Genomic DNA, 23,982 nt, shown 5'->3' with positions numbered 1-23,982 from the left:
CATTTATCCACACAACCACCCTCTGAGGCAGGTTAGGCTGAGAGTGTACGACTGGCCCAAGGTCACCCAGCCAGCTTCCATGGCAGAATGAGGGGCCACAATGGCTCTTAACCTATAAACTCGACATTTTATAATTCCAGATACAAAAGCCTCAGAGTACATAATACATACTCATGCAGGTTTTTTATATCTGTATATCCTACTTTGCATAATTTGGTGCAGAATTATTTTGACAGTTTCTTTTCAACACAAAGTCACTGCATGGGGGCTATGGCAGCCTTGCAAAACAGTTTTACTCAAAATCATAGTTCATTTGTGAGAGCAGATTTTTCTTCCACGAGTTCACATTCTTTTAAAAAACGTAAAATTAAATCTGCAAAAATCCAGTTTGGGTGGGTATAACTGATGCAACCGAGTGCTACAAGCTTGCTTAAACCACCCAGGAAATAAAGAAAACAAATGGTTAATGTTTCACAAGGTACATCCCTTTATTACTGTAATCACAAAATCTTGATTATGTACAGGAATGTGTATGTGAACATTAATAAATGCAATTTGTTTCATAAAGATCAGATCGACAGAACGGACATACTGGAAAGAACAAAAATAACTTTCTGGCCTTGCATTGCACCCTTCTAGTGCAAATATTAAGACACGATAGTGTTCAATTCAGCAAGTATTGCAGAACGCCATGCCACAGTCCGCTTCCAAGAGGGCCAGGGCATGCAGCTGTTGATAAAATGCTGTAGTATATAAAAAGCCACATGATAATTCATAAAATATATAGTGGTTTATTTGGATGATTTTAAAGCGATTTCACGGTGGAATTTAGCTCAGTCAGGACAAACACCCAGAGACTCTTCGTATCTGAAATAGACCTTCTCCTTAGGCGATGGCTTTGGCTTCAGGTAAGAACGCCTCCCAGTATTTTATCAGCTTGGAGGGAAAAAAGAATGAAGCCAGTCATAAATACAGGCAGTACTATTAATTTGCTTTATTAGTATAGCAGGGCCTTGCATCTTTTAAGCATCACAATGGCATTATTTTTAGGAGACGGTACAAGTTTTCATTTACATCAGAAGCATATAAACGAGGCCCGCAATAAGCTGCTTCCTTTCTCTTTTCAAGAGAACATGAGGAAGTTACAATACAAATAAATCTTAATCTGGTAATGTAACAAACTTTTTTTTATGCAACTGTGTTCTGACATTTATTGGCATAAGCTAATCATACGATTATACTAAGAACAGGAGAAAAAATAATGACCTCTCTGTAAAAAAAAAAATGTTTTTACAGGGTTTTATTTCAAAATTTAAGGAATAAACTTCTTCATGCAGGTTAGAACTAGCGTTGTGTGCTTCGGGAATCCAATTTGCATTCCGATCCGGAAAGCTTCGGGTTTTCCGAATCAAGGCCAGCATGCTGGCCCCAATTTGGAAGTCCCAAAGCAAAGCTTCCCGAAGCATTCGCAATGCTTTGGGAAGCTTCAGGCTGAGCAGCGGCAGGGAAAGGGGCATTTAAACCCCTGAATCAGCTGCTTGTTGGGGGCTTCCCCGTAAATCACTTTGGAATGCTCCGAATCTTTACAGAGCATTCCGAAGTGATTGAAATACCTTAATCTGAAGCGGCTTGCTGCTTCGGGTTTTGGGTATTTCCGAATATATTTCCTGCTTCGGGTAAAACCGAAGCAGGAAATCCGAATATTTTCGGGGTGCACACCCCTAGTTAGAACTAGAGCTGTAGAGCAGAAATACTAGTCAATGCCTTTAAAAAGCCAGTCTTGCTTCGTTTGTTTCTGACTATCCATTAACTTTGGGTTTTGACTTTCATCTCTAACTCTGTAAACAAACTGCCAAGTAACTTATAAAATGAATTATAAATATCTGAAAAATCCGCTTACCTGCTGTTGTGTTTGTACTAACGATTCCAAATACTTGATTATAACAGTTTTGAAATCTCTCACACGTTCTTTCTATTTGTGAAAGCAAGAAACAATTAACCTACTATATAACGAACACATCTGACGCAAACTTAAAGAATGAGAGTATTTAAAAATATACATGCCTCAAATCTTCCTACTTCTTTACGTATTGTTTTGGAGATCTGTTCAAAATCCCGTTCCCCTTGCTGAACTTTTGTTTCCCACTAAAGGAGAAAAAAAAAGTAAGACTTTCTACTTCGTGCAACATTCTACAGCTCTCAACAATATTAACACTGGTTAAATTCAAAAGTATTTCCTATGCCCCAAGACAGGTCAAAGTAATAATTTGATGCTTTTATGCTTTTCTCTGGAAATGAAAACTAATGCAACAAAGATTGTGGCATAAATCTGGAAGCCCCTGGTTCACAAGTCTCAGCAACTCACGGAGTAGCTACAGAAAAGCTCTCAATCGGATGTGCCCCCTCCCCCCGCTCCAATATTTCATTGCACTATATTTGAGCTACTTTTAGAGGATCACTGCAATGATTACTGGATATGTGACTAATTTGGAACAAAATACTAAATCGATATCCTACGCATGCAGCAGTATTTACAATGATAATGCCAACAGGTATGCCTTCCAACAGTGGGTCTTGTGAAGTTCAGCTGAACTTGAAAACTTGTTCATCATATATACCGTATAAACAAAACGTGTACAGAAACTTTAGAAACACATGTTGGCCGTTTCCACACACATTGGATAATGCACTTTCACGATCCTTTGGAAGTGGATCTTTTGTTTCATGTTGATTCTGCACATGTTGGATAATGCACTTCCAATCCTCTTTAGAGAACATTTGGAATGGAATTTTTCGTGTGTGAAACAAAAAAATCCACTTCAAAATGATTGCTAAAGTGCATTGAAAGTGCATTATCCAATGTGTGCAGAATGTCTATCACACACAAAAATCCAGTTCCAAATGATCACTAAAGAGCATTGAAAGTGCATTATCCAACGTGTGTGGAAGCAGCCATTGAGGTGCTGTCAGAGAGTTCTATAAAAAGCCCATGTGTGGAAATAAGGATACAGCTCAAATCTTCAGAGCAGTTTTTTTACTGCTTAGATGTTACTGTGAAGCAAGCAATAGCAAGAGAAACGTAACTGACCAATTACCAAATTTAGCATTCAAGTTTCTCATCAGATTAATGAATATTACAGTATAAAGCTTAAATCTGAAAAAGGCTGTCAGGAATAATATAACAAGCTGCTGGAAAACTACCTCAATGCTTGGCATTATCACATAATAGCAGTTCCCTGAAAGTACCTTCAACATCCACACCTGAAGTTCAGTAAGTATTTGGGATTGCTGATTCTATAAAAAAACTCTTCCATGGAAGAATGATGGTATTTTTCATGCAGCAACTACAATGTATAATAAACTGACTACACAAAGCATCCAACAATGCCACCAGGAAGACTTTTCAAACATGTGGGCAGCTGCCATAAACAGGAAGATGGGGCACGTATCCAAGAGCACAGCCTCAAATACTTAATTATACTCGTTTTGGGAAAGGAGGGTAGCATTTCCACTGTTGGTTGCTGTGTATTTTCCGGGCTGTATCGCGGACCATGGCGATACAGCCCGGAAAATACACAACAACCATAGTTCTCCAGCTGTGAAAGCCTTCGACAATATTTCCACTGTTGCTCCACAAGTTACAAATTGCAGACTGGTTGTATCTAAGACCTGCAACAGGACAGCAAAGTGGGAAAGTCCCATTCCACAACGTTCATGGAAGGCTGCTACATCCGTGTGCATCAAAGGAGACCACCACCGTATGAATACACGGCACAGTCATAGAGATTACTGAGTCTGAGCTGACAGGAGATCCTGAGCTCTGCTAGTCAGAGTTCACATGTCAAAATGCTTAGTCTTGGAGACCAAAGGATTAGGGGGGCCAACGATACAGCGACATAATGGCTTCACAGCAATTCTAAGCAGGTGGCAAACCATGAGCAGTAGCCACCAGTGTGGATTTGGCTATGGCATAGAATATGGTAATTGCCCACAGCAGCCACTTCTAACAGATGCCCATCATGAACTTGAAGCCACTACACCATCCAGTTTAAATTTAATCCTGCACACTGGTGTGTGTGCAAACAATGACAGCTTTCCTGGGACTGTTCTGCAATCTGTGCAGGCCCTGGCTCCACATCAGGGTACATAAAGAGTTCTAGCTTATACAACTTGGATCAGGAATGTCCCCCTCCCTTATACCCACTTAAGCATGGCACTGCCACTGATGTCAACTGCCATTCAAGCATGGTTAATTAACGGCACACACTGGATTGGAGTAATGTGGTCTCTGGTTAAGGTGGAACTATCCTTGTCTTACTATGTGCCAGTTTAATGCTTCCATGTGATTAAGCCCAGAGAGAAACTTATTATCCTATAGTATATTCCAACAGTTCCTTAACTATACTTAAGCAATATAGAACATTACATGTATACCAGCTCAAAAAGGACGGCTACTTACACAGCTACTATATAGCCCACAGGATTTCCATCATAAGAGAAACTATTTTGCTAATTCTTTTTTTAATTTTATGGAAGACTAACACAGTATTTCTTACATAAATTATCAGCGTAACATCTAACTACTCTGCGCTAACGCAACAGCCAGAATAGGAAAACAGCAATATGAAAGTTACCCTACCTCTTCAATTTCCTTAATGAAGCATGATAGAAAGAGTGTATAGATTATGGTAACTTCAAAACATTTGACAGTTTTATAGAAGTTATGCCATCACATACACACATGCGCGCATGCACACACAGAAAGAACCGTCACATCATTAAGTAAAACATTGGTGTGATTGCGGATCATAGTTTTATAAATTTCAATGGGTTGGATCCTACCATGCTGTTTTAATAAATGCATTTAGCTGGGCTTAGCTGTAGGATCCAATTATTGTATTTTGGAAATAAGCACTAAAGTGTATACCACAGTAAACTCGCCTTACACACTACTTTCCCATTTGCTTTAAAAGTTTCCCTACTCACTTCCTAAATCAGAGTGACACGATACATTTCAGAATTCATGCAGACAACTTATGCACCACAGTACTGAATCACTCATCACTCTAAAATCACACAACCATTACAAAGTGATGCATTAAACCCAATGAATGAAGAGAGAAGCAGATACAGCCTACAAAACACACTGCATTCCCCGATGCCAGTTTACCTCCTTGATTTCATCCTTGGCTTGCTGCAGCTTGTCCGGTTTGTTGGCAAGCTGAAGTTTAGCTTCGGCTTCTCGCTTCTTCTGCAACATGACCTGAGCGTCTTGCCACTTCTGCCAGCATTTCATTCGATGATCGAACACACCCTAAAAAGTGGGACAGCACAGCAATCAAAAAGGCTGATGGGTCCCTTTAGAAATCAGGCAGATATTTCTCTTTGAAAGACACCATGTAAATATTAAACTGTGATTTGACTTTCACTTAGCATCATATATAAAGGGCTGTCACAACACACCTGGAATCTAGAGACATCTTTAAGTAAATTTGGATTCTGTGGGTAGGTGTGTCCCCCCACCTCCATATTAAGCTATTTCAAAAGGGCACCATATCCTTGTTGGAGCTTAACCTAGACAACACGACAAGTTCAGTTATGTTATTAGAGATTTTGCTTTGTTTTACTGCTGTACTATATTTGCATTCTTAAATTGCGCAAATGTATAAATTTTCTCTTGCAAAAAGACCAGGTAGATCTTTAACAAGGCTTACTTTTACTGCACCAATAAGGCGAATATAATCACTGAGCAGCTCAGAAAACACGTAGAAATCAGCAAAGGCTTGTTCTTGGTGCAACTGGTCTATTTTTTCTTCCACTTCAGCCAGCTGCGACAAAGCTCTTGATAAAGCCGTGTGGTCTTCAGAGTTTCCCAACATGGCAGCGCTTTTAGCAAAGGCAGCAGTATTGGCTGAAAGCTCTGAAACAAGGAAGAAACCGTGTTTGTATGTTGGTGGGAAGAGAAGTACCTGTCCAGAGTCTGTGGCTCAGCCCCTGGACTTGCCAGGAGAAGGGGATAGGAGACAGTCAGGAGGCAGCTGCCCAGCCACCCCAACAGACCCCCAGGGCCAGAACCTGCCAGCACCCAAGGGAGAGAAAGAAGCACCCAAGCCCCAGAGGGTCAGAAGGAGCAGGTGGAAGCCAGCCAGCCCCACACCCTCCAGTGGGAGGCTAAGAGCCCTGCCAGGGGGAATAAGGACAGCCAGGAGGGGGCTAGGGCAGAGGGAGAAGGCACAAGAAACAGGGACAGCCAGCCTTCAGCCAGCCAGCTACCTAACCGGCAGGACAGCAGAAACAACACTGGGCCACGGCCCAAGCTGCAAACAGGGAGGAAGGGAGTAATAAGAGACCAGCTGAGGCTGCTGGAAGCTCAGAGCTGAGGAGGCTTGGCAGCCAGCCAAGAGAGCACAGCTGTAGCTGTCCAGCGCAGCCAAACTAGCTACCCCAGGTGCAACTGCTTGAGGCAGCCTAGGCCAATGCTAAGAGGCAAAAGAGGGGTGTGGCCTGGCAGGTGGAGCCTGGAATGAGGGACAGGATATAAGGGAAGTCCACTCAGAGGGTGTGGTGGGTTGTGTGATGGAGTGGAGGAGAAAGAAGGAATGAGAGAACAGCAGAGAGGAGATGGAGGAAAGGAGATGAAGAGGAGGAGTAAGAGCGACGGCTGGATGGGGACAGCTGCCATGGAAGGCAGCTGGGACAATGTCAGGTTGAGGGGACCTGCAAGTGGACTGAGAGGGTGTGAGGGTGAGGTATACCCCCCTCCTTTCACAGAGCGGGATCCCGCATATTCCCTGAAGGTCCTTTAAGGCAGAAGTCAGGCAGGACGGCATCTCACAGGACAGCGCCTAGGGCAGAACCTGTCAGTACCATTCTGAATAATCTTTGGGAAGCTACCTTCTCAGAGAGAACTACCAGTAAACTCTGCAGCATTCTCATCCCCCAAAACTACCTCTGTTATATTTTTCACCATTACTATGCTCTCCTATGCTGAGATTGTACATAAAGCTGAACTTCCTTTGCTAAACAAATTAGGAATTTTTAGATCTGGTGCCTATATTTCACAGAGCTAACTTTTGAAACCTTGAGAGGAGATATCTGACCTTTCCTGTGGCAGACCAAGGCTTCTACGCTGCCATGAAGCTTCCGAAGCTGCAGATCCAGATTTTCAAATTGTTGCTGTTTTTCCTCAAACCACTGGCAAGAAGCGAAAGAATCAACCCATTACAAATTATGTTACCCTTGCAGACTTTTCTTTGTTAAGGAAACAAATTAACTCCATACACACGCAATGGCCAAACGAACGCAATTGAGAACCCAAGCCAAAAATGAGTTAAAATACAGTTTTTGGTCTCTTTAGTCTTAAAATGCAACTGTTGACCTTTGTTAATTTGTTTCCTCATTGAAAGGGGGGGGGGAATCAGCTCTTACAGCATCCGATTCATTCATCTTGATTGTCATTTTATTAACAGCATCGGCAGCCTTGTTCACCATCCTCAATATTCCTGCTCCGCTCAGAGCTTGGGTGTTCACTGCTCTCGGCAGCTAGAATTGAATAACAAAAACTGATTTTTAAAACTGGAGATTTAACTGGGCACCAAAGGGACTGATAACAATGTAGTGTCTCCCCACCCCCACCCCCTATATATTTATAGATTTATGGAATTTACCATTTTTACATTCTCAGGGGAAAACGAAAAAGATTCACTTTTCTTTTGCACCTTTTTAGATGTAACAGAGAATATTTGCCAAAGTTGTTACAATACTACAGGTACAGCAAAAACAACAGCATGGGCTTCAAGAACTGTGTTCTTCTATGTTGTGCAAGTTACAGGTGCAAAAGCACAGCAAAGGAACAAAAGCACAAATGCAAGAACTTCAAAAACTTAAGCGCAAATTCTAAAATACATCACTAGGTTAATGTAAGATGTTTCACAAACATCAAACATTGGAAATCTACCACTGTGCTCCAAAAGCAAACAGCAGTGTCTTCACAAAAGCAAACAGCAGTGGCTTCACAACCAATTACAGTCTCAGATGCAGCTGAGTGTTTCAACACAGTTAAATTACCCCCACCTGAGCAACTGCTCAGGTAAAGGGAGCAGCAATATAGGGATTCATGCATACCATCCCCTCTACTAGGAAGCGTCCCCCCACACCCCGTAAACCACACACCGGTGACCGTTAAGGATAATTTACACATGCCATTCCACCTTCCCTACTTAGCATGGAAATGGTAAGGGGCAGCAGGAAGATGGAATGGCACACAGGCAAGCTGTGGATAAGGCACAAAGAATTAATGGAGTTCCAGCTATGGTGCTGAAAGTTCCAGCTTTTTAAACAGGAAATAAAAAAGATCGGCGTTAACAAAGCACAGTACCACACAATGACACTGTTAGATTGTGAACATGATTAATACAGCTATTTTGCAAAGGCACAGATCCAGAGGAGTTAGCCGTTTTAGTCTATAGTCGCAAAATAGTGAAGAGTCCAGTAGCACCTTTAAGACTAACCAACTTTATAGTAGCATAAGCTTTTGAGAACCACAGCTCCCTTCATCAGATGCATTGTCAGCTTTCGAGAACCACAGCTCTCTTCGTCAGATGCCTCTGACGTTCTCGAAAGCTGAGGATGCATCTGATTAAGAGAGCTGGGGTTCTCAAAAGCTTATGCTACTATAAAGTTGGTTAGTCTTAAAGATGCTGCTGGACTCTTTGCAAAAGCAATGTCCAATAAAACAGGATGCAGGCAATTATTGAAGCAGGTGCTATACATCCACATAGACCTGGATGGATTATAAAAATTCAAGTTTACCCTTACATATGAAAGATGCCTGATTAACAGCACCAACAAAAGTCCTCTACTCATGACAAATGAGGGCATGGTGGACAGTCAATGCAAGCTATTTTGTGGTGCTGTTGTGTTATAAAAACCCAGCCTTAAAGCGTCCACTTCCGGAACCAGGGGGTTTTGAAGACAGGGATGTAAAAGAGCATTCCGATTCGGTTACAAATGTCAGGGAGAAAAGGTGCTCGCTTGCATTAAAGCAGATGCCAGCTGAATTATTTCAAATTGGGAAAAGTCCACTGAGAGTGTAAATTCAAGTGTTATGCATAGAAGAGCTAGATTTTAATGTGTAAGAGGCTTCCTTATGCAAGTACCACTGTATATTAAAAGACAAATAGGAGAATTAATATACCTCAGAACTTTCCAAGAACTGCCTTAAATCAGGATCCTGTAACAAGGTTGGGTGTTTTACTGTTCGTTGTAGATACCTATGGTTTGAAAAGTTAAACAACATTTAGTGTTCCTGAGAGCACTGCAAAAACATTTGTTATCCGCTGAACGAACACGGGACTACAGCATTTCACTAGCAGGACAACAGTTTTAAAATCTATGGGTTAGATTTAGAGGATGTTTCTCTCCTTTCAGCCATCTGCCTTGCTGGTAGTAACCAGATGCATATTTGGTTAGCCATAACAAAACAGAGACAAATGCCACCAAATGAGCCAGCAAGAAACAGGTGCTGATCACCAGCTCTTTCCTGGCCAAAAAAGCAGGAAACAGAATGACGCAAGTACATCTGTGCCTTCAACCCAGAATTGCAAACCAGCCACGTGGTATCAGGTGAGCGACAAAACCACCATACTTTATATCCCACTGGTAACATGCTTCTTGCTCTCAGCAATTTTTGTGGTCTGAGTCTTGTCATACAACGAACATTTTCTATATGGAGTCTACCACCCAAACATTTAAGCATGATTTATCACAGTGCACCTCTAATTGATTTTGATTCCATTAATTTCGGTCCAGTGAGGGCTGGAGGGGCAGAGCTAGTCAGCTGTAATGAAGAGGCCGAAGAACAGATAATGTAGGAGCCAATTATGAACAATGTATAGCGATAGACTGTCTTCTGCTTGGGAGCCCAACAGAAGTACAGCAATAACCCGAAAAGTAAACCAAAATCCCAATAAAACTTGTTTTGTATTAAATACAGGAGGAGTGGCTTTAAAGCAGAGGACATGCAAGACATGTTCAATCTCTAACAAAAACTAAAAGCAGTCCTGAGAAGTAAGGAAGAAACACTGGGAGCAACCACACTATACTGGGAAGGAATCCAGTCAAGAGAACAGTACTAAAGGTTTCCAGAGCTAAAGCCAGACAAATTTTCTATTGTCTAATTTACTAAAAATGTTTTTTACATGGCAGTCATCATTACACAAAGGACTTGAACTAGCTCGGCAGAACAGCATAGCAAACTTTCTAGATTCTTGTAAAGAGATTTGTGGAAATCCTTTTCATAGCTGGAGGAGCACAGCTAGGAACAAAGACTTAACAGTGACTTGCTTTCTTGAAAGTCACACTTGGTTCTGCCAGAAAAGCATACAGACGTTTCACTTCCGGTATCTGTCTATCTGCTCTGTGCCTCCAGTTCCATTTATAAGCACTCCAATAGGTGAACATGGAATTTTGACCTTCTCGGTAACAGCAATTTAGTTTTGCAAAGCTGTGAACTGAGAAACAGCTTTGATGGCTTTTTAACAGGATGCTTTTGTTATGCCATTAATATTTTAAGCTCAGATCTCACAGGACAGTATAAATAGTATACCGTATATTCATTTATGAATCAGAAGGATAAGTTACCTTTCTAGTGCCGCTCTTCGTTTTTCTACAAATTCTGTTGACGATAAATCTTCTTTGCCTACTTTTACCTTGGTCATGCCTTCGAAGAAAGTTGCAATAAACTATTTTTACATTTTGATAACAATTTTTTGTTAAGATCGTTGCAAAGTGTATGCGAAACATGCGAAAGTTACAAAAAGACTTTTAAAAACTGATGTTGGCAGCTCTGCTCTCCAATAAAACCTAGCCTGCCCTTTATCCTTTTTTTAAACCACAACTGAAGGCATAGGGACATCAATTCCTCAATGAAATAATTCAATATAACACTAATCAGTTAGGGAATATTTAAATATAGAATTTTGTAAAAGTTTTTTTAAATTATAATTCATACCATTAAATGTAAAGTGACTGTGTGCATATATCAATAATAACAATATCCCTATAATTCATACAAAAATCAGTGCATAAATACATTTCAATCCTACATACACAACTATCAAATTCCATGTACAAAAATCACCAGCCATCAACTAAAGTAATATGAAACTTATGTCAAATAAAGCATTGATCATTGTATGTTCAAAGAAATATTTCCAACGGGTTAGGCCAAGTACTGGGTCTCCTACCATACACCTAAGTGGAGAAACTGAAGAGTGAGATGAGATTTGGGAGGCAAAGAATAAAGAATGCTTGTGGTTATTATTTAGAACCCTGGATTCCATTAGTGTTAACATTTACAGGACAGTATGGGCGTATACTGCAAGGAAATTCATTACCTCCCACATTACAGTTCAAGAACAAGCTCCTGTCACATTATGTTGTTACTTGTAAAAAGAGGTCAAAGAGATTGGGCAGAAGCCAAGCAGTGCTAGTACTTGCTGCTGCTTTCTAATTCTGTATTCACAGTCCCATTGCATCGTTTATTGGATGTCTTATCTGTCGGACTGAATTATATTTTGAATCTGCCTTGAGTCTCAATGAGAAAGGTAGGTTACAAATGAACAAATACTCTTCCAAGAGATTTTTTCCGAGCCTATCTCGGGCATGCCCTTGGGGGAAAGCTTCAGGACTGAAGAAGGGTGTTCTGTTGCAAGAGGTAATTCGATAACTGGAAAGAAGGATAATCATAATGGAAAAGAAATAAGCAATGCCTACTTGGGAGATTTTCACATGGTTCAGTGCTCTCAAAGCAGTTCTGTGTAATCAAATTAGTCTTGGGACGTCTTCTGAAAACATATTGAACCTTACGGTCCCAAAAGCACTTTTACTGGCATGAGAAGCAGTGATTTTTTGCTGATAGCCTCTTCCCATTGCAGTTCTCATGTCACATCATTCTGTTCCTAAGGTACTCACCATCCACCACCCCCAGGAACAGTATTTAAGGGAGTGCAGTGGAAAAGGACAGGCAAGAAAGAACCGTTCCATCCTTCTGGCTCCGAAGAAGTACTTCTTTAACCAATGAGTAAACTGTGGAATTCATTGCCAGTGGATGTAGCAAGAGCCATGACCACAGATTGCTTTAAGAAGGGAGTAGATAAGATTCATAGGAGGATAGGTCCATGAATGTTGACTAGCCTTGCTGACTAACGGGAACTTCCACATGACTTCCACATGACTTCCACATGACTTCCACATGACTTCCACATGACTTCCACATGACTTCCACATGACTTCCACATGACTTCCACAAGTAAGGAGAAGGCCTTGTTTGATGGTCCTTCAGGGCAACTGGTTTGCCACTGTGCAAAATGGGGATGCTGGACAAAACAGACCCCCCCCCCTCCCGTCTGATTTGTTCTTAACACCATGTGTTTTATGTATAAAAATTCATCCTTCAGACTAATTCACTATCTACCAATCAGAAGCACGTTATTAATGTCTCATCACAGCATAAGACTATCGACCAAGTAATTATCTTCTAAATGCTTCGTTCAGAAGTATGATTCCAAGAACTTAAAGGTACAGCCAAAATCTAAACTTCAATACAGCTTCTTCAACTGAAGCTCTTCCGTAAAAGAGCACCAGCTTTTAAACAGTCACTCACTGAAGAGTCTGTGTGCGGCACGGTCAGAACTCATTCAAAGAATGTGATTCCAAGCGTAGAGGCCAACATGCGTTAGTCATGTGGGCTGAACTGAACTGATCAGGTTTAATAAGGAATCTTTTCAACATCCTTCAAAAGCAGCATTTGAACAAGGACGGGTTCGTCTGACGCAACAGAACTGGTTTTACTGGCAAAGGCTACCTGATCTTCAAGTTAACCGGGGGGGGGTGTATGGAAGGGAGCTTACAGTCAGTGGGAAATTTGGTTGCTCGCAGTTGAGACGCCAGGATTTTATTTATGTTTGCGTCTACCACCAACACTGCAAGTTAAACATTTATTATCAGTTAGATCCTCCATTAGTCAACCTACACAGTTATATATTATCCAATGAGTCTTGCCTACGGTTCACCATGACACACACTTTTGGGGTCAGAATTCATACTCAGTTTTACTCATGCAACTGTCTAAAAAATTAGACAATTAATGGTTTGCTTCAATGTCTAGATAATCCTAGAGAAACTACAAATGAAGCTACCAAAAGCTGCTCTTACGTTAGAGGAAATATTTTCAAACTCTGTGCACTACAATTAAACAGGCTCACAGTTTACCTACAGAAAACTGAATAGGTTTGGTCTAAGCAAGAAGCATGAAAGGTAGCAAAACGGAGAATATATTGTTTGTTAACTTAATTGCACTTTCCTTCGGAGAGAACACATCCCTGAATTCAACGTTCTTCCTTCCTAGCTTAGTTTTACAGATGAACAGTTACTGGAGCAATAGCAAAAGCACCAAACGAACATTCCAGCATTAAAACAGCAAGAGAAGAGCTCACCTACAATACTTTTCTCTGGAGCTGGAGGCACAATGTACCCGACATGCAGATATTTTGAAGCTAATTTGCTGTGCAAACCAAGGAAGTCACTGAATCTTCTTTTTACAGAGAACTCGTTTTTATGAAACATGGACAGACTAGTCTAAAAAGAAAAAACACCATTTTAAAATATTCAGCATTGATACAGAAAAGTTCAAATTCTGCTGTCAAAAGAGGTTACCTTTGTTGTTACTCTGTAGGCCATATAAGCATTCATACCATCTCCTAAAGAGACAAATAGAGGAGTCACAGATCAGCCCGTCATTACTTCTTTGGACACTTAACTACTCAAATGATAAGTAACTTCCTATTTTGTACAAATTGTTTTTATAACCACCTGAAAATTGGAGTAAGAATGTACGAACTACTCAAATGACAAGTAACTTGCTAGATGTACAAATCTTTTTTATAACCACCTGAAAATTAGAGTAAGAATGCAAGAACAATTTCTACAACTTGCTGCTTTCTGACTCACCGACTTTTTCTGGATCAGACACGTTAATGTCGATATCGAACAGGTCCCCGTTGGCCTCCTCTTCAATCTAGGAAGACACGACACAGTGTGATCAGCAAGTTCACTGATAAATATTAAAGTGTTGTCTAGTCACAAAGTCTGAAAGCGCACACAACATGCTTCTGGTTAGTAATATATTCAACCATGCACCTATCTAGAAGCCCAAAGAGGTTATGGTGACGGTGGAGCTTCATCAAAAGCATCTCTCAGATGTCACTCCTATTAGAAAGGCAGGAGAAGTTTATTTTAAACTATCTCTTAGCATAGATCCCATTGTTGCTCAAACTACTACAAGGGGAAGATTTACTTACCAAGAAACATAATTCGTGGGTACAAACACCAGGCCTACTCACTGCCAAAACATGAGTGATTTTCAGACAGTAGGAAAAAGTGGAGGCTGAAATTTTAATATAATTATTTGCAGCACCCGCACAGAGGCCTAGGTCCCAGCGTTACCATCATACCCAGAAGGCAAGTATCACAACCCAAAGACTATTTGTCACTTATCTGACCATGGAGTTTTCCACCTGTTACACTTTGACCAATATATCGTAAGAACGGTGGGGAAGACGCTTGCCTTGAATAAGGCTAGCAAAACCTTTCCTCATCTTGTTGAACAGGGAAACTAAGGCTATATTATAAAACATTTTTCTGTTGAAGTACACTTTGGTTCTCACACATTCACACAAATGTACAGTGATACTGTGAAACAAGAGAATAAAAACAGAACGGATGCTAAGCAAGTTACAGGGGAGAAAAATAGTAATGCCTGGACTGTTTTGTCTTTTCGAAGAGACGCACAGCATTTTAAAAGGAAGCATTTTCATTGCTGTGGAGTTGTCAGTCTAAACAATTGGCAAAGTTACTGGCAATCAGAGCTGTCTGCGTGAACAAAGTCCATCCACCTAAGGAGCATATTTGAATTATAACTGCATTCACTAAACATCATGAAGCCATTGCTATACTGTTTGAAAGCCTCCAAGAATAATTTTGACAGGTGCTTTTGATGAATCCTTAGCTGAATGGAAAGAGTTGTTTGATACCTTCAAAAATTACCAGTGTCAGCCTCAGTTGCAGGGACTCTGAAAGTTGTCATGGATCAGATACACCAAGGCCAGGAAAAAAAAGTCTCCTCCACAAAAATTTGGGGAACAATAAAAATGTCAATGAAATATTTCTCTTTCGAATGAATAAAATGCTTCAGACCAGGTTTTACTCACTCAGCATGTGCACTATGGAAATTTTTATGCAATATCATCTACTGTGTTAGAATATAATCATGTGTGTATTTTTTGCAGACCTATTGCACAACTTTCAAGCCCAAAACTCATTTCTGCAGCTAAAAGGTGCTGCCATCTTCATGAAATGCATGTGCAGGGTCTATTTTATTTGTGAGTTGTTTCTCTTCTTCTGGTGAGCTTTACAACTATGATATATTTGCTTAGGTAGCACAGGGTACAGCATTTCACAATGCCCACTCTAATACTGGGAGTAGTTGCAATTTTACTGCAAGAAGACTATGCCACACATTACAGTTATATAATGCTGTTACAGATAACTACAAAGTACTGCATATATTTTAATTTCCCTGCAAATCTATACTTTCTGGAAATTGTAGATCCCTTACAAATTTCAACATTAAGTTCAAAAAATTGAACTTAACGTATTTTCCTGTGAATCCATTATGTGAGTTCTTACTTCCAAATTTTCATCAAAACTCAGCTCAGTTGCACAAATGTTATGTTGTAATGAAAATGCATTGAGAAATACCTCTTCTCTGGATCTATCAAAATCCACAGGGACTGCTATACTTTTGGACTCCATTCTGGGCGCTACTAGTGTAGTAGGAGTTACTGGAGTAACGGCAGGAGTAGATTCTGAAGAAAGTATTGGTTCCCTTTCTGGGCTATCCAGAGAGACCTCCTCTGTGGCTTCTAAACAAAAAATAATTAACAAGTGCAGCCATGAATGGATATACATATTACATAGCATTTTGATACAAACATGTGATTAAATGAGACAGGAAATCCTTCAGATTTTTTTACATTTATTTTCAGCTTCCTGCTATGTAGAATCAAAATCCAGAACACTTAAAGTGATAGAAAAATAGCAAAGAGTCCAGTAGCACCTTTAAGACTAACCAACTTTACTGTAGCATAAGCTTTAGAGAACCACAGCTCTCTCTGACAATGCATCTGACGAAGAGAACTGTGATTCTCGAAAGCTTATGCTACAGTAAAGTTGGTTAGTCTTAAAGGTGCTACTGGACTCTTTGCTATTTTGCTACTACAGACTAACATGGCTAACTGCTCTGGATAAAGTGATAGAGATTTGCTTCATTAGTTACAAGTCTTTTTACCTATCTCAAAAAGACTAAGCACAGCAAACTTCTGTGCATTTGTTAGCATGATCCAGAACCCAACAGTTGCTGCAACAAAGACAAGACAGTAATGGAGGGGGGCCCCCTCTGGCAAGTAAGTGCCATGCCATCACCAGACCTCTGGGGTTCTCTAGACCTTGCCATCAAATCTCACGTTTTCACGTTCTTCAAACAATTGTTGAGTTTGGCAGCAAAGACCATTGCCTTTTATTTTAACCAGAATTTATATCCCATCTTTGTCATGTTCAAGGTAGCACACACAATGCAAACACAATGCAGAAAAGCAATCAATGTGACACTAGAATAAAAGCAATTGTCTGAAATATTCCACATAGAAATGATAGCCCGGTTAAAAGCAGGTACTGTAAAACATCCCACTGCTGCTCTGAAAAGAAGTTTTGTAACCTTTCTAAAAGGTGATTGTTTTCAGGAATGATGCTTGCTTCCCACTGAGCTGAGGTGAACATTCTGTTTCTTTGGTTGTTGGGGGTTTTCCGGGCTGTATTGCCGTGGTCTTGGCATTGCAGTTCCTGACGTTTCGCCAGCAGCTGTGGCTGGCATCTTCAGAGGTGTAGCACCAAAAGACAGAGATCTTACAGGATGACTCAGCCCAAACCCACCTTCCTGAGTAGATATAAATTACCTGCTAACATCTTCTCCACAGTTGACACTGAGAGATCTCTGTCTTTTGGTGCTACACCTCTGAAGATGCCAGCCACAGCTGCTGGCGAAACGTCAGGAACTGCAATGCCAAGACCATGGCAGTACAGCCCGGAAAACCCACAACGACCATCGTTCTCCGGCCGTGAAAGCCTTCGACAATACATTCTGTTTCTTGTTCTAACCCAGCCGCAAGAAGGAACTCTTAGTAGTCACAGACAAGTGTGTAGAAGGACATGTGGGCCCATTGTCACCCCTGACGCTCCAGTGCAGTGGTTCCCAACTTTTTTGGTATGGTGACCCATCCATGTAAAACAGACATTCACAAAGCAATGAAACTGCCAAAGCCCAGGACCCACTTTCACAGGCACTGCAACCCACAGCTTGGAAAGAAGTGCTCCAGCAAATGGTCATTCATCTCCCCAGCAGCACCACGGAAGGACGAGGGATAGCTGTGAGCAGCCCCATCCTGCCCAACGATGACTGAAATCAGCTGCTATGGTTGCTCTCCAACTAGCCTTCTGGGGAAGAGCCTACGCGCACCCTAAACAGACTAGCATGACATCAGCAGCTCAAGCATCACTTGTGGATCTCCAACAGCGCTACAAAGGAAAAGGAAAAGCCTGCGGCTTTATTTATTTGTCTTTTAAAGACTGTCTTCATAACACTGTAAACTGGCTTGGGAGCCAGATAGGCAGGGTCAGGGGTTTTTTTCTGGAAAAAGAGGTGGTGGAACTCAGTGGGTTGCCATTGGAGAAAATGGTCACATGGCTGGTGGCCCCGCCCCCTGATCTCCAGACAGAGGGGAGTTGAGATTGCCCTCCGCGCCGCCGAGCACCAAGCGGCACAGAGGGCAATCTAAACTCCCCTCTGTCTGGAGATCAGGGGGCGGGGCCACCAGCCATGTGACCATTTTCAAGAGGTTCTGGAACTCCGTTCCACCACATTCCAGCTGAAAAAAAGCCCTGGGCAGGGTAGACAAACTATGAAGCTATGCAAGTTCTGCAATCTGCTAATTATCAAGCTAATTGAGCAATACATGCAGCCAACCAAGCACTGCCTCTCTACACAGCCCTGTTTGGCTCTAGTGTCAAAGGAAACTGGAGAAATCAAGGCAGAAGGAAATCAAGGAAGCCATAAACTCTGACAGGGCCGCACATGGTCTAATAATTACCTGAGCACTCTTCCAAATAATATAGCGTTCTTGGGTACCTAGCTATAGTTTGTCACTCCGTCAATGCAGCATACATATAGAAGAATAAAGTTTGGTGTAGTGGTTAAGAGCCAGTTTGGTTTAGTGGTTAAGAGCACGGGACTCTAATCTGGAGAGCCGGGTTTGATTCCCCACTCCTCCACGAAGCCAGCTGGGTGACCTTGGGTGAGTCACAGTTCTCTGGAGCTCTCTCAGCCCCACCCACCTCACAGGGTGATTGTTGTGGGGTAATAATAACACTTTGTAAACCGCTCTGAGTGGGCATTAAGTTGTCCTGAAGGGCGGTATATAAATCGAATGTTATTATTATGTTATTAAAGGAGGCCAGCTATACATTAATGAAGCATCAGGCCTTCTTTCTTCAATGAGAGAAATGTAGGTTTAAAAGCAAAACTATATATGACTGTTCAGGCAATTGCTAGTCTAGAAGCTTGCGGCACTCCTAGCATACAGAAGAAGATTATATCCTCTGAGATCAATCCACTTATGATCTCCTCCTTTGCTTGAAGGCACTTGTTCCAGAAAGCCATTTAAAAATTTACTCCATTACTCGTCTTCCTGTGCCAGAGTCCAAACGTTGTACAGAAATGGCACATCACAGAAAGCAGCTAAATGCAAAAAAAGCACCTGCACAAAAACGACTGGAAATGTTTTAAAGGATGAAAATTACCAGCAAAAAGATCTTCCCTGTCATCATCTAGAATGATTTCTGCAGGCTTAGGACCATTAGAATTTGTGCTGATGTCTTCGGCAGGAAGACTGGCCGGTTCTGGAGATGACGGGCTTGACTGTTAAAAAGGAGCAGACAATTGGAAAGCAAAATATCAGCACTGAAATTCCTTGTCATCATTTCATACCGCTATCGTCCAACGCAAGTGCAAAACAAGAAAAACAGCATGTAAAAGCAGTGATGTCAGCAATTTCCATTTCCTACCCGTTGCACGATAACATCCGAAGGAAACATTAATCATCAGCGTTTGTTCTAGGGGATCTCATAGGACATACTTCCACTCTATAATACTAGCATATATTCCTGGTTCATACGGATCACTCAGATGAAATGGTCATTTTAATATTTATAGTTTTTGAAACAGTAATTCCGTTTTGGTTCTGAACTTTACCTAAAGCAGCCATTTCACCTTATGAAAGGCCCGGTAGTGCTACTGGGGCTCTGCTTCACAAGTAGATCAAATGCTCTTTGGCAGATCTCGTTATGCGAGCACTCTAAAGCTACAATTATGTACAATGACTTTAGAGTAAGTTCCATTGAGCAGCACAGTGGGCCACTGGGTAGATTTGCATGAGATTGGACTATGAATTGTTAAGCAATTACCAATTACAGAAACTGTATAAGCTTCCAACCGTGCAAAGCAGTTTTGAAGGAAACCTTGCAACAGATCACAGGCGTTAACAGAATCGTTCGATTGCAACACAGTGCACAGAGGCTGTTATACAAAGAAGACTAAGAAGTGAGCCAAACTCAGGCAAATGTTTAGTAGCTGGCTTCCCAGCAAACAAAACTTTAGGGCTTGGCCACCACAAAGCCAGCGTGGCACAGTAGTTAAGAGTGTTGGTCTAGGATATAGAAGATCCAGATTCGAATCCTCACTCTGTCATAGAGGCTTGCTTGGGCCAGTCACCCTCTTTCTCTAACCTATCCTCACAGGGTTGTTGTGTGGATAAAATGGAAGAGAATGATATAAGCCACTTTGGTCACCATGGGAGAAGAAATGGGGGTATAAATGAAGTAAATAAACTAATAAATAGTGTATCAAGGTCCGTTCCACCACCACTCACACCTGCAACACTTTTTAAGTGTTGGCTCATAAACCAAGATTATCATTTTAGACATCATGAACAAAACCTGGTCTGCTCATGTCGAAATCCAGCCTAGCTAATTCTCACCTGCTTCCTCCCCCTCACTTTGTGCACAAAGGCTGAAGACTTCCTAAACCAGATCATTTAAATTACAGCTTGTTAGGACTAAGATAATTTAACAATTGCTTCTTGAGCGGAAACCAGGTTTGTACTCCATTGTATAATCCTGATTTTGAACCCTTGATTATTCATGGGAACTAGCATAGCGGTTAAGTAACTGAGCTGTGATGCAGCCCTTTGCTGGTTCGAATCTCACTACTGTCAGTCAGCAGGTGGCCTTGGGTAAGCCACCCCTCTTAGCCCCAGCTCCCCAGCAGTATTGTGGGGATAATAACAGTTACTTTTTCCACTGTTCTTGGCGGGCAGTGATCTGTCCAGAAGAGTGGTATGCAAATGAACTGTTATTATGCATGTAGGATGTGCACTCAAGAGACACAGTTGGCATGAAGGGGCTAATCCATGTGGCTTAAGGCAAGAGCAACCGAGCTGCAGAAGCCACACGCTCTCAGGAAATTCCCTAGAGTGGCTGCTCATGACCTGAATTACATGAGGAGCTCTTCGTACAAACTGGCCATGCAGTTAAACATAGTTCCACCTCCTGGAGGCCATCTCATACCAGGATAGCATATGAACTGCATTATAACAGATTATGCATACTTCTTATTGACAAGGCAGTTGAAGTATACCACCGGGTAAGTCTTCTCAGTGCAAGTCCAGAGTGTGAAAATATCCCCATCCAATTTTACAAAATCTGCCTCTCTCTTCTATCCAAGTGTGCTACTGGTACACCACATGGCCATTCCTGGCCAACTCCCTTCCAAAGCACCAGGGGAGACGCACAGCACAGTGTTTTGAAGATAAAACAGTAATATATTAACTGCTCAGAGCTCTCCATTTTCCTTATTTCAATAATCCCTCACTATAGTCCAGTAAAGCAGGTCAGTATTGCAAGGTCACTGAACCAAGCCAGACCACTCCACAGAATAGTTTAATTAGCAAGGGCTCCCCAAAACGTAAAAGAAGTGAGGCTGACAGATGGTGGCTTGCCTACAGCTGTGCAGTGACGGCACGGCAAGGCTGAGATTTAAACCTGGAGACCTGAGATCATCTCACGCCCTGAATCCCTACACTCAAGCGATACTGCTGACTGATTAATTACATCGGAGGCACGATTCCATTCTGCCACATATTGTTTCCTGTAGTTCCAAGTGCTTTCATCTTAACAACCTCTAACTCAAGTCTGCTTTATAAAAAGACAGAGTGCACAGACTAACATTAATCATAAATTCAGCTATTATATCACTCTGAATTTAATCTGTAATTTTATGCCACAGAAATGCAAAACTACCTTTGGTTACCATACATCAACTATAACACATTCAGTTCCTACAGACTCCCATTACAGGATGTTCTGCTTGATCAGCACTATATTACACTAATCAAAAATACTTTCTACATTTGGTGCCAATTTAATGTTTAGGGTTATATTTGTGATTGGAAGCAGCTATGTTTATTGTTTAGATGATTCAGAAAGGCAAAGAATAGACATGTCAAATGCCTCCTGAAGCCTTTATTCCTCGTGTATAGCTGTAGCATGCACAACTTTCCTGAAGTCTTATCTCCCTTCACAAAAGCCTAGCACATTATCACTGTCATAGCATGGAAATGACCTAAACAGCCTGACCCTATTATTTCACAGTTCAGTGGCAGGAACTTCCTCCAACAAAAACAGGAATGCCTCATCAATTTTGTGCCAATAGTTTTCACTGAGAATATGTGAGAAACAAACTCAGGACAGTCACAGGAAATACAAAACGTCCAATTTAACAAAGTCACTACATTACTACAGTGTGGTATAGGGGTAAGTGTGAGACGAGGATCTAGTAGAGCCAAGTTCAAATCCCCACTCTGCCATGAATAACATTTGATTTATATACCACCCTTCAGGACAACTTAATGGCTACTCAGAGCGGTTTACAAAGTATGTCATTATTATCCCCACAAAACACCCTGTGAGGCGGGTGGGGCTGAGAGAGCTCCAGAGAACTGTGACCAGCCCAAGGTCACCCAGCTGGCTTTAAGTGGAGGAGTGGGGAATCAAACCCGGCTCTCCAGATTAGAGTCCCATGCTCTTAAGCACTACACCAAACTGGCTGAAGCTTACTGGGTGACCTTAGGTCAGTCACTCTAAACCTAACTTAGCTTACAGCTTTCTAGTGAGAGGGAAATGATGTACACCACCCCGAGCTGCGGAGAGAAAAGACAAGATAAAGTTCGCTAAATAAAGACGAGCGAGCATTTGGCTTTGCATACATTAAAGGTGCTGAATTCATCTTAAAACTCACATAAAGCCTTCAAATTCTCCAAGGATTAGCAACAGCTTGTTTAAACAAACATGAAAGCTAATTTGAAGGGAAGAAGTGAGTCTCAATGAAAAGGGCAGACAATAGAGTAAACACCCTTCCTTTCTCCACAATGGGTATCCAAGATGGTTTACATAATTCTCCTGTACCATTTTATTCTCACAACAACCTTGTAAGATACATTAGGATGAGCGCAGCTGGCCCAACATCATCCAGCAAGCTCGTAGGGCAGAGTGGGTACTGAACTTGGGTCTCTCAAAGCCTGGTCTGAATCTCTAAGCCTTATACTACACCACCTATCAGTTAGGAAACAATGCTGAACAAGTTTAAATTGATAAGGAACAAAGAAAACGAACAGGGCTGTTTCACTTCAAAGTTTTGTTTATAGAAGGGAAACCAGGAGAGAGGAGTACTGCTGCCCCCCTCCTCGCAGAGCCCACATCGAAACTTGCACACACGAAAAAAGAGGAACTCCCCACAAGCTGAATATAGGAACACGAGGCACCGTGCTTATATGCTATTGTTGTAGACACATTAGTGCTGAACTCACACAGGCGAACAAAGCCAGTGTTGTTATCCCCACAATACAGCTGGGGAGCTGGGCTGAGAGGAGGGGCTTACCCAAGGCCACCTGCTGACCCAAGGCCACCCAAGCCAACCATTTAACCACTATACTAAAACTTCCCTCTTTACTTATTTACTTCAGTTATACTTCGCCAAAGGAAACCCAAGGCGGCTTACATCACTCTCCAATTTTAACCTCACAATAGCCCTGCGAGGTAGGCTAGGCTGAGAGTGTGCGGCTGGCCCACAGTTACCGAGGGGGCTTCCGCGGCAGAACGGGGATTCGAACCTAGAGGCTAGGCTGAGACTCTAACCAGTACACCACGCCGCCTCCTGCATTACAAATCCCTCGAGCCCCGATGAAGGAGCCTCTTCCTTCGGAGGCAGCTGCGGACAGGGAGAAGCGGGAGTCGGGAAGACGCAAGGGACCAGTGACCCACTGGGGCACCGGGATAAAGGGGAAAGCAGAGGAGGGGAAGCAAGGCGGCCAAGAGAAAGCGGGAAGAGGGAAGGGAAGCGGGGAAAGCCAAACTTGGGGGGTCTGGAAAAGTGACAGGAGGGAGGGCCCGAGGAGCGCCGGTTCTTCCCCGCCCGCGCTCACCTCCAGCGTGGAGACGGTGCTGGTGAAGAGGTCCTCGCCGTCCTCCAGCTCCTCCGCCTCGCTCTGCCGGCCGTCCCCCAGCGGAGGGGGCTCCCGCTCCGCCGCCATCTTTCCCCCCTTCTCTCCCCAGGCGCGCGACTTCCGGCAGCTGCCCCAGTCACGTGACAGCTGCCGCCCCGCCCCTCTCCACCCTCGGCTGTTTCACGTGACGGCGACGAGCGCGAGACCCGCTAGCTCCTCCTGCCGCTCGAGCGTGGTGATTGACAGCGAGAGG

The 23,982-nt window shown here is 42.3% G+C and overlaps 1 protein-coding gene across 1 annotated transcript; it reads right to left on the bottom strand.

Moving 5' to 3' along the window:
• Positions 1–463: 463 nt before the first annotated feature.
• On the bottom strand, positions 464–23,864 carry SNX2 (sorting nexin 2). The gene is made up of 15 exons (XM_054988415.1): positions 23,709–23,864; positions 18,973–19,090; positions 15,820–15,983; positions 14,011–14,077; positions 13,717–13,760; positions 13,497–13,638; positions 10,642–10,720; positions 9,197–9,272; positions 7,429–7,542; positions 7,101–7,194; positions 5,715–5,920; positions 5,171–5,314; positions 2,065–2,145; positions 1,901–1,972; positions 464–936 (listed from the first exon to the last, which is right to left on the bottom strand). The coding sequence occupies exons 1-15, from the start codon at positions 23,814–23,816 to the stop codon at positions 886–888; spliced, it is 1,560 nt and encodes a 519-aa protein (XP_054844390.1). The 5' UTR covers positions 23,817–23,864; the 3' UTR covers positions 464–885.
• Positions 23,865–23,982: the final 118 nt, after the last annotated feature.

Source organism: Eublepharis macularius, chromosome 9, assembly GCF_028583425.1.
Source record: "Eublepharis macularius isolate TG4126 chromosome 9, MPM_Emac_v1.0, whole genome shotgun sequence".
Lineage (NCBI taxonomy): Eukaryota > Metazoa > Chordata > Lepidosauria > Squamata > Eublepharidae > Eublepharis > Eublepharis macularius.
The sequence above is the reverse complement of the archived record's forward strand: the minus strand, read 5'-3'. Positions and strand labels throughout refer to the sequence as shown.

Coding starts and splice junctions, on each gene's coding strand:
- SNX2 (XM_054988415.1), bottom strand. CDS start 23,816: ATGGCGGCGGAGCGGGAGCCCCCTCCGCTGGGGGACGGCCGGCAGAGC. Junction 10,721..13,496: donor TCCAGAGAAAAGTATTGTAG/GTGAGCTCTTCT, acceptor CTTTCTTCGAAG/GCATGACCAAGGTAAAAGTA. Junction 7,195..7,428: donor AGATGAATGAATCGGATGCT/GTAAGAGCTGAT, acceptor GCTTCTTGCCAG/TGGTTTGAGGAAAAACAGCA.